Source organism: Sminthopsis crassicaudata, chromosome 6 (genome assembly GCF_048593235.1).
Source record: "Sminthopsis crassicaudata isolate SCR6 chromosome 6, ASM4859323v1, whole genome shotgun sequence".
NCBI lineage: Eukaryota > Metazoa > Chordata > Mammalia > Dasyuromorphia > Dasyuridae > Sminthopsis > Sminthopsis crassicaudata.
Window position 1 is genome coordinate 9,761,496 of NC_133622.1, and position 10,267 is coordinate 9,771,762.

General features: G+C 54.8%; 1 protein-coding gene across 9 annotated transcripts in view; it reads right to left on the bottom strand.

The window, feature by feature from the left end:
• Positions 1 to 4,029, bottom strand: part of LCORL (ligand dependent nuclear receptor corepressor like) — a 138,446-nt gene extending 134,417 nt beyond the window's left edge. For 7 of the 9 annotated variants that reach the window (XR_012482994.1, XR_012482993.1, XM_074272369.1 and 4 more), the window contains exon 1: positions 3,851 to 4,029. Coding sequence is in view for 5 of the 9 variants with exons in the window: in XM_074272369.1 (XP_074128470.1) it covers positions 3,851 to 3,998 (148 nt within the window). In the remaining 4 variants the exon portion in view is untranslated. Of the gene's footprint in view, positions 1 to 410; positions 507 to 3,850 lie in introns of those variants that run through there. The other 2 variants (XM_074272366.1, XM_074272367.1) reach the window with 2 other exon arrangements.
• Positions 4,030 to 10,267: the final 6,238 nt, after the last annotated feature.

The following is a 10,267-nucleotide window of genomic DNA, read 5'->3' on the forward strand; positions in this document are numbered from 1 at the left end:
CTCAGATGATGCAAAACGCACAAGAAAAAATACTGCAACTCATTAAAAAAAAATTCTTATTTATATACAAAAGCTGACCCAACTAACCCATCAACTCTTGTTTTTCTAGTGAGAAGTTCATACTGACCATTCGCATTTTGTCACTCTTGTGACTAAACAATTTGCTGTGATGAATACCGAGACAGCCACAGAACAGGGAAAAAAACATGCTTCAAAGATCTACACCAAGGAGCTTAAAGGGAGTTGTCTCCACCCTACCCTGACCGATGGTTCGTAAACTTGGGCCTCACAGCACTAAGGAGCACTACTTAACAACACAGACAACAACCCACAACAACGCTGGGCCGGGGCATTAAGTGGGAATCACTGCAGTGGAAGATCGAAAAGTTACATATCCAAAATCCACATACCTTTGCTGTTCCTCCCAGGATTCCACTGTGGTGGAAGAAGCCAAGGCCAGGGCTGGAAGTCAGACAAGTCAGAGGAACAGAGGGGGGCCCAGGAACAGCCGCTCACCCGTGCACAGCCAATCAGGGCGGGGTGCGCACGTGCGGCCAGCCAAGGAAAGGAGCGTGGGCAAGGAGGGGACACGCCACACCGAAATCAGGCTACGATATGTTCAGACCAGTCTGTAGCCCATAGCTAACGTCTGCAAACATACAAAATTCGCACACTGCTTGGTCCCAAGGGTGGCAGATTTTTGATCTTCTACTGTATAAAATGATCCACAATACAGGAGCTCAAAATCTGCATGCAGAAATTCCTCAGTATTACTCCCTCCTCCCCTCCCTTAAAAAACCAGGTAAATCCTGAGGCATGGAAAAAAAGAGAAATCGGCCCTGCCTAAACCACCAAAAAACTTCTTCCTGATATACAATGATGGCCTTCAAGTCACCTAACACAGGGTATCCCGATGCTTCCGTTCATCTGTGAGATGGGAACAATAGTGCCAGGACTTCAAATCCAGAACAGAAAAGGAATCAAGAGCCGATTTTTACCTGTCAACTTTTGAACAAAAAAGATACTACCGGCTCCTACGAACGGCGGGTTTCTTCTGAGAGAGGTTAGACAGCAGCCAGAGCAATCCCTAGCATCTCTCTAAGCTTCTGTCCCAACGTCTCCTGCTTCTCACCGGCAGACTCCCAGGAAAAGCTGCCCATGCCCTTGCCTCGCCATCTCTGCCCTCGCTCCCCTCTCACTGTTCAGCCGAACCTTCCCTCGGCCTTTCCTCAGGCTTCATCCTTGCGCCTTCTACATCAGGCCACATCCTCCTCCCCTTTCTGGAAACTCTTTCCTCCCCAGAGTTTCTGACAGCCTCTCCCGGTTCTCTCTGCCCTGACTGATCCTTCCCGGTCTCTTCTGCAAGGTCCTCCTCCTCTAAGCACGGCTCTAGTCCGGGGGGCCTCGTTAGTTCCCGCTCCATTCACGGGTCGCATCGACCCCCAAGGATTTCAAAGCGCCTCTATCTATCACAAGAGTGCCGGAAGCAGCCCTTCCTCCCGGGCTGGAGGTGGCCGGAGGGAACCCAAGCTCCACCGGTCTGAGACTTTCCTCTCAATGCCTCCTTTCCTCATTTCCCTGTTCTGAGGGATCCCCGGGTCTCTGGGTCTTCCCGCCGCCTGACCCCCCCAGCTGGTCTGTCTCCTCCGCCGCTCTCCCGCGCACTCCCCTTTCTCCCCTCCGGGGAGCACAACTCTGGCTCGGGCTCCTCAGACCGTCCCAGGCTGGAGTGGTGAACGGCCTCCCCATCCGGCTTCCAGGCTGCCTCCCCCAGCCGTCCTCCAGTCGGGGCCAGCCTGCCGGGCTGACTTCCCGCGGTTTTCTGCCTCCGTCTCTGGGAAGGGGCCCCGGGAAGGCCTCCGCCGGCGCCTGGCTCCGCTTCACGCCCTGGAGCGAGTGCCGTTTCCTCCCCACAGGACGGAGGCTCGGGGCAGCGGGCGCGGGCAGCGCCGGCGGCGCACTGCGAGCACTAACTCTAGGTCGGGAGCGAGAGGGAGACACGTCCGCACACACCCTAAGCGATCCCCGAGGCTCCGGGCAGGGCTGCGGGCCATCGGAGCAAGAGGAGCCCGGCCCGGGCGCCAGCGGCCACCTCGCCCGGGGCCCCCTCACCCCGAGGCCACCTCGCCCGGGGGCACCGAGGCCCGGCCCGGCCCGCCCGCGGCGGCAGCTCCGTAAGCGGCGCGGATTAGCTCACAGGTGGAGGCGACTCCTCGGCTGCAGCAGCAGCAGGCGCTCCACCCGCCCCCCCAAGTGACAGCTTGAACCAAGACGAGCCCAACATTCCGCCCTGCTAAGAAACGACCTACTCGGGAGTCCGGGACGCGCTCCATGACCTCCGGCTCCCCCTCCTCTGGGGGCACTTCCTTTTATTCACTCCCGCCCCCGGAGGAGCCGAGGGACTCGGGAGCCCCGCACCTCTCACACAAGGACGGACAAAACTGCGAGCTGCACTCGGCGGAGGACCGCGCCGTCACGGGCTGGGAAAGTTGGCCGGAGCCGGGGCCCTGCTTCCCGGCCCCACTTCCGCAGGCCACAACTTGGGACGCTCTCGGGGGCTCCCCGGCCGCTTCCTAAGGGGGCGCCCCCCGCCGCGCAGCCGAACCCTCGTTCCCACCCCCGGGCGGAACCGGGCTGGTCTGCGAGCCCCTCCCCCTCGCGGCTCCCGGCCCCCACGACGCTAGCACTCGGCCCCCAGCCCCGACTCCGGGCCGGCCCTCCTCCCGGGGTTTCGGGGCTCGGGCGCAGCACACCTCCAAAGAGTCCCCGGCACCCGGATGCGGCCCCTCGCGGGACTGGGACCCACGAGCGCGCGGCCGACGTTCCATGCGGTGTCCGTGGCAGACCAGGACGCCCGCGAGCGGCTGCTCGGCGGCCCCTGTGCGGGGCACAGCCGCACCGCCGAGGTGGCCGTCCTCGGGCCCGGCGGTCCCGGAGCGGGGGACACCAAGCCCGGGCCGTCCACCCCGCACACGCCCCGTCGAACTTCTCGGACCCGATCCCGCGCTCCTGCAGGAGCCCCGCGGCGGGGGGGCTCGCGAAGCGCCGCAAACTTTCTGCCGCCCCCTGCCGCGCTCCGGGCAGACCCCGGGCCCTCGAGTCCTCCGCCACGCGCGCACACGCCCCACGCCCCGAAGCTCCGGGCGCCCGCGGGGAGGGGGGGGGCGCGGGACCGGAGGCGGCGGCCCGAGGCTCCCTCGGTCGCGCCCGGGATCATCGTCCAGACAATGCGGCCGCTCCCCGGCCGGCGCCGGACCCCGCTCCCCCTCTGGGCCGGAGCTCCCCACGCGAGCCCCCTCCCTGCCCACGCCAAAGTTGGACCCGAGCGGGTGCGAGCCCCGCAAAGTGGGTGAGCCCGTCACATGACACCGAGCAGCCCGGAGCCGTTGGGGCGTCCGTAGGGGAAGGGGGGGCGCCGTTGTCATAGCAACCCCCCCTCCCCATCCGCGCCGACTTCCAAAGAGGAGGAAGAACTTCAAATCCCAACCGTCAGCGCACGAGCGGCCGCTTCTTAAAGAGGTACGCCCCCTGCCCGGCCGGAGCCCGGCGCCGCCGACCCGGGGACCACCCCCCCCGCCCGGGTCCGGCCGCCCCCGCCGCCGCCCCCCCTCCTCCGCCATCGCCCCCGCCCCCGCTGACAGCCGGCCCCGAGGGGCGGCCGGACCCGGGGGCAGCGGGCGCGGGGCCGGAGCGTCAGGCCGGCCCCCCAGACAAAAGGCAGCCCGGGCGCCGCCGCCTCCCCGGGCCCCCGTGGAAGTGACCCGAAGCGGGGAGACGGCAACTCCAGCCCTGCGCTCTAACTCCTCGAGGCGGCCGCCGCGCGAGATCGCGGCCGGCCTGTGGCTCTTACCTACACAGTGCATGAGGCGGTGGCGCCAAGAATCGAGTTCCCGCCGGAATCCTCTCCTCTCCGCCGCGCACCGAGGGCTCCGGCACTGAGCGGCGGCGGCAGCGGCGGCGGCGGCAGCAGCGGCCATTCTCCCTCTTCCCTTGTCCATCTGCGTCCCGCGTCACGCGCCCTCATTTACATACGGGCGGCGCAGGCACGAGGCGGGGGCGCGAGCCCTGGGCGCGAGCCCCGGAGCGCGCGCCTCCCTTGCACTCCCTCTGCCCCCGCCCCCGCCGGGGAGGGGGAAGAGGCGGGGCGGAGGAGGGCTGATTGACACGTGTCACTCTCTTCCCTCTCCATTCTCTGCGGTCGCAGAAGCGGAGGGCCCCACCCCCTCTAAGTCTTCCCCTTAGGATTCGCGGAGGCTTCTCTGGCTCCGAGACCCCCGAGACTTCATTTCCCAGGGTCTCGCGCGGCCGAGGCGCGGTGAGCGGCTCCGCACTCAGGCTCGATGCATGCCGGACCTTGTAGTCCGCGGGGGACGGGAGCGCTCCGAAAGCCTTTGTAAGGCAGAGGAGCGACGCCTCGGGGCTCCGCGGCCCCCTTCCTCCCCGCCCGGCTGGCTGAACGTGGCTAGGGGCCCCACAGGCCGCCTCTGCCGGGGGTTAGCGAATCCGGGGCCGCGAAGGGGCGACGACTCTCTTGGGCGGGTACACTCCAAGCCCGGCTCTCGAGGGCTGGGTCACTCCTGCCGCTTATTTTGTAGAGAGGGGAGCGTCGGGTGGGGAGGTGGTCGCTAAGGGGCGCCCCACGCCTCCCCCCAGACACCTCGCGGGTGTTTCAGTCCGCGCAAACCCGGCTCCTGCCGGCTCCTGGCGCCTTTCGCCGGGAGTCCGGAGCGGGGCTGTCACCTGCCCAGAGGTCGAGGAAATCCTCACCTGCGCGCCCGCCACCCCGAACAGGTCCCCCACACAAAGGTGCGGGGCCCGCGCCACTCGAGCGAGAAACTTCGGAGCGTTCCCTGTTTGGGAGACAAGTAACCGAAGGGAAAAGCGCCACAGGCTCTGCCCCCTTTGTAAAGCGTGGGGCCGAAAGGGCAGGGCTGCCGAGAGCAGCGGCCGGTGCCCGGGGGGAGCGGAGCTCTCTCAGCCCGCCGGACGGAGCCCTGAAATAACCGGGAGAGGCTCCCTGCCGCCGAGCGCGGGGCCTGGGGGGGAGCACCTCAGGGAGCCCCCCCCCCCCGCCCCCGTGCTGGGCGGTCTGAGCGCCGTCCTCCCGTTTCTGACATTGGGTTTCGGTGATTTCGTGTTCTTTAGCAAGTCAGAGGGAAACACACGGGAGTGAAATGTGAAAGTCTTTTCGTGGAGATTCTCTGAGTTTTCGGGGTCACAGGGGTGACAGCTGACGGCGGCTTTGGAAAAGGCTGGCCGAACTTCCCCCGTCGGAGCTGATCGCCGCGATGGAGCGTCCCCAACAGTTCTGGGGCGCTATCCAAAAAGCGTGGGGGAGGCCAGGGGAGATGGGAAACGCACCGGGGCCTCCAACCTCAGTGTGTCCCTGCACGTCAGAGCCTTCGTCGAGCCCCCCTCGCCCGCGCTCTCGGGACCTCTTCCCTGGGCTGTCGCAGGAGCTGTCGGACTGATGTCCTCCACTTCGCTGCCTGAACGGCACCCCCCAGCCGGTCCCCCCAGCTCCCGCGGCCCTGGCCCTCTGACCCTGGTGACCCTCCGCCCCAGGCCTGCCCGCCACTCCCGCACCTCCGCTCTGGCTGCCTGGGCCAGAGCCTTCCGTGGCACACTCCCCGGTGCCCCGGGCTTTGCCCTGCCCGCCCCGGGCCCGAATGGCCTCCCTCTCTGCCTCTGCCTGCGAAGTCCCTGCTTCTGAGACTGGGCTCCGCTGCCACTTCCCGCAGGCAGCCTCTTGCAGGCCCCTCGGCCCTGCTGTTTGCAGTCGTGCTGTGTCCCCTGCACGCTCATTCATGTCCCTTTACCTGCCTTAAACTGGACCTTTTCAGCACAAAGATCAAGTCTCGCTATTATTGTTAATAAGAGAAACATTTAATGTTTTAAAATTTGCAAAGTGCTTCACACCTACAGCATGGCCCTCTAATCTCGGAGACGGCTTACACGTTACGCTTTGGCCCGTCTCTAAGACGTCGGGGAACACAGTAGTGTTCTCTCGCTGTTTTCTTCCTGTGAGTGGATTCTGTCCTCCCCAGTCTGGAGCTCCGGGTCTCCCTGGAGAAGACGCGCACATGGCCTGTGGCTCGGTCGTAGACTTGCCTGGCATCTGGAGACATCAAGCCCTTGACTGGAATAAGGTCGCGCGAACGATCCGTCATGGCCGTGACTGGCACCCAAGCACTCGAGTCTGAGCATGAGGAAACGAGCTGGGGAAAGTGAAGAGGCTTTTGGACATGGAATAAGAAAAGCACCAGACTTGGGGGCAGAAGATTCGCTGTAAGCTCTGACGCACAAAAATCTCTGTTGGGGGTTTCCAAGATGGGCGTTACCCGCCCGGCTCATCTCAAATGAGGGTCAAGAGCCTTGCTCGGCTTCATGCGGCCCAGCTGTTAGCAAGTGGAGGCAAATAGAGCATCCCTGAGACAACTGCAGGTTGCCCTGCGGGACCTGGGGAAGAAGATGAAGAAAGCACGGATGTCCCAAGAAGACCTGCATGGAAGCTTCCAAACCAAGCCAGCGTCCAGTTGGATATTGCTGATGGCAGTGGAAGGGTGAGCTCAGGGGAAGATCATGAAAAAATGTGTGGGAAAATGTGGTGCAAATGAAAAAGGCTTTGATGGATTGGACAAGAAGGCCTCCCGAGAGCTTTTTCTCATCAAGCACTGGGGAGCAGGACCAGCAAAATGAGAACCGTCCCCGAGTCTCAAGCTGCGTTTGGTCAAACAAATACCCAGCCGGCACATACTGAGTTAGAAAACCACAACTTAGCATTTTCTGTGTTGTGCTGTATTTCTGTTTATTTGGCTCAGCTTTCCCAATTACATTTTAATGTTTTGGATTGAATTGCCCCCAGGGCTATGGGGGATGCTGCCAGTATGGGACATAGTTCTGCATTTGCAGTGGGGAGGACCTCAGTTCCAATTCTGCCTCAGACATTTACTGGCAGTGGGATCCTGAACAAGCCAGCAAGCTTTCTCAAGCTGTTTACTTCGCCATAGAATGGCCTACCTACCTAGGGGTTGCTAGGAGGATCTGATGAAGATCAAGGCTTTGCAAACCTTGGAGTGTTTTGATTAGTTCTAGGGAAGAACTTGCCCACTGATGACATCACAGACTAGCAACCAATTTTGTCTTTTTTTCCCCCTAAACTTTGTTACCAAAGAGGTCATTCCGGATAACTGTAATTATAAAAGCCAACGTTTACCTGGCACTTTAGTTTTCAAAGCACTTTATAAATGGCATATTGGGTTCACAAGAGCTCTGGGAGGGAGGTGCTATTGTTATTTACATTTTACAGATGGGTGAACTGAGTTAGGAAGCAGTTACTTAGTCCAGAACTATACAGCTCAGAAATATCTGGAAGGACATTTGAGAACATGGATTGAACGGAGATCTCCCTAACTCCAAGTCCAATATTCTCTAGCCACTTCATCACCTTTGTGCCCAGGGGAGGAAAGAACAATGTATTCAGAAGTGAAAGTGATATAAAAGTGAAAAAGGCGAATAAAGAATCAAAAAGGAGGAGTAAAGGCTTGTTTATTAATTGATCTTTGATAATTATTTCTTTGTGCTGTGAGCAATTGGAGAAGAAGGGATACAAGTATTTTTAAAAAATCAACAGTGGGGTAAATTTCCTATTTCAAATTAGAAAGACTTAAAAGCATAGGAAAACATTTGAATTGTTGCAGAATTTTTCAAGTCACTAAGCCAGGATGGAAGGCATTCTTTGACTGTGCTCAAGCAAGTGATCCGGTGTGCTAGTAGAATGGCAGAATAACTATTCTGATCCTGAATTATCCAACATAATACATATAAATGACATGCATTTTCCGATTTATGCAAAAGTCCTTTCTATACAATAGAAATTTGCAACTATAACATTATTATAAGAAGTTTTAATTCAGCATAAAAGACTTTGCAGTGTAGGAAAATATCTATTGTTTTTAGTAAACTTTAGTAGATGATTAAAGGGTATTTGCTGTAACTCTGAACTCTAACTGTTCTCCAGTAATAAAAGAGATCTAAAACAGAGACAAGTTGATTAGTCAATCCTTTTCTTTAGTTATGAAACCCAGATCCTCTCTAGAATATTTCTAATTAATCATGTAACCATATTATAAGTCATTGTGTTAGACCTTGAATCGTTCCCAGTTCGTAAGCCAAAGGTTCTTTAGCATTTTTAAGTGGAATTTAGACTTCATATCAGATCAGATACATAATTTGATGCATTTGCACTTTCATACTGTAGTTAAGTAATTTAGAAACACCTAGATAATTTGGGCTTCTTTATATGGCTTCACTGTATGCCATAAAATAGTATTTTTATGTTTGCTAGGAGGTACATGGAAAAGCATTGAAGGAAATCTGCTTACAATAACAAAATTCACATATTTGGAAGCAAGATTAAAAAGATGGATTGTAATCATGGTGCAATTTGGCTGTTGGATATGATGTCAGTTACTATTCTTATCTTATTTTCTAAACGTGACTCTAGTGCACCCTAAGAGTAATATTTAAGTTTGTTTTCTATTAAAAGCAATCTGTCCTGGTGTGGCACTTGCATCAGAGGGACATCTCAGCAGTTTTTCTTCTTGCCTTTCACTTAATTCGGTCTCAGATCATTTAAGATATTTAAAGCATGTTTATTTAATTCAAGATGTGAGTTTCGTATTTATTTAAATTAGGTAATTGAAATGATTTATTTTTTAACTTGTTAAAAAAGATCCAGTCCATAGATCTTTCCTTACTACACTGTCAGTATGATTACCAAATTAAGGGAAACATTTATTAGTAACAAAAGAAAACTCAAAACTCACGAGTCCACAAAATATTGAATACTGTTCTATTTAGTACCATTCGCCATTTCTGACCTCTTCTAGAACATTGCAAAGAATAAATAGGACATGACTTGTCACTAGCTTCTTTGTGTCCACTTAAAATCATTCTTGAAGCCAGAACACTATTATCATTTTCATTTTCTGTTTCTACCCAATTCAGAATTTATTATATCCTCATTGAAGATAATGTGATCCCATTTAATCCAAATTGAATAGTTCAGTTTCAAAGTCAAGTTGAAAAATGTCATCTATACTACTTCCTTATCTTCTGATTCTGGCAAAATGAGATTATTACAGTTTCTTTTTCCTTGTAAACTTATTTTTAACCTAACCTTTTCATTCACAAAAAGACCTGTCAACTTTGGTTCCTGTATTTTCTGCGGATGCTAAATTAGTAGTTTCTAGGATAGTCTTAGAATATCACTTCCACAGTTCTGAAAAACGAACCACACCTAATAGTACTTCTTCATCTGCTGACTCCATCAAACTGAGATTAGTTTTTTCCTTGTATATTTGTGTTAGTGTTACTATTTCTAACAAGATGAAGAATTATCAGTTGTGCAGAAATTGTGGTGTCTTTAGTAGTAAAAAAAAAAAAAAAAAAAAAAAAAAAAAGACCCCAGAATAAATCTAACTTAGTCCTATGCAGAGTTATTGTTTATGGCCACCTACTTGACATGAGGGGTGAAAAACAAAAGCCTACCATACTTAAAAAATCTTCCTCAGTGTCTTGTCATCCTGCCTTCAATTACTGCCATTAGAATAATTCCTTTTTATCTCTAGAGGGAGTAATATATTAAGCACTGTTTAACAGGAGATTCAGCTTCCAGATTGACTAGCTGGTCAGGGAGCAGGGAAAATTTACCTCAACAGAGAAAAATGGTTGGGGTTGGCTGAAGGTGACACAAATCTAGATCATGGGCTGGAGGAAGACACTGGGAATCTAAGGGAAGGGTTGGAAATTATAGATGTCCATGAAAGGAATCATTCTCTTGCCTCCCCCTCTGGCTGAGAGCCTTGAGGTTGGGGAGAGGTGATTTTTTGGGATGCTCTCAGTCCTAGCCCCCATTCCGGTCTGTTTTCCTTTGTATCAGTCACCAGTCTTAATAGTCATCTATCATTTAGCTAATAACAGGTAAGATGAGAAGACAGAGCAAGAAAAGATGGAGTGAGCCAGCAGGGCTGAGTGAGATGGGAAAGGACCTTGGGATGAAGACTTGGGTACCCGACAGAAGGTCACCTTTGTGGGGCAGGGGGTGGTGCAGTGGGTAGAACACTGGCCCTGCCATTGGGAGGACCTCAGACACTTCACCTTGGCAAGGCACTTAACCCCAATTGCCTCAGCAAAAATAAATAAAAAAGGGGAAGTCTGGGGAGTTTGTACAGCTGGGAAATGGGAGGTGCAGAGGTGACCAAGT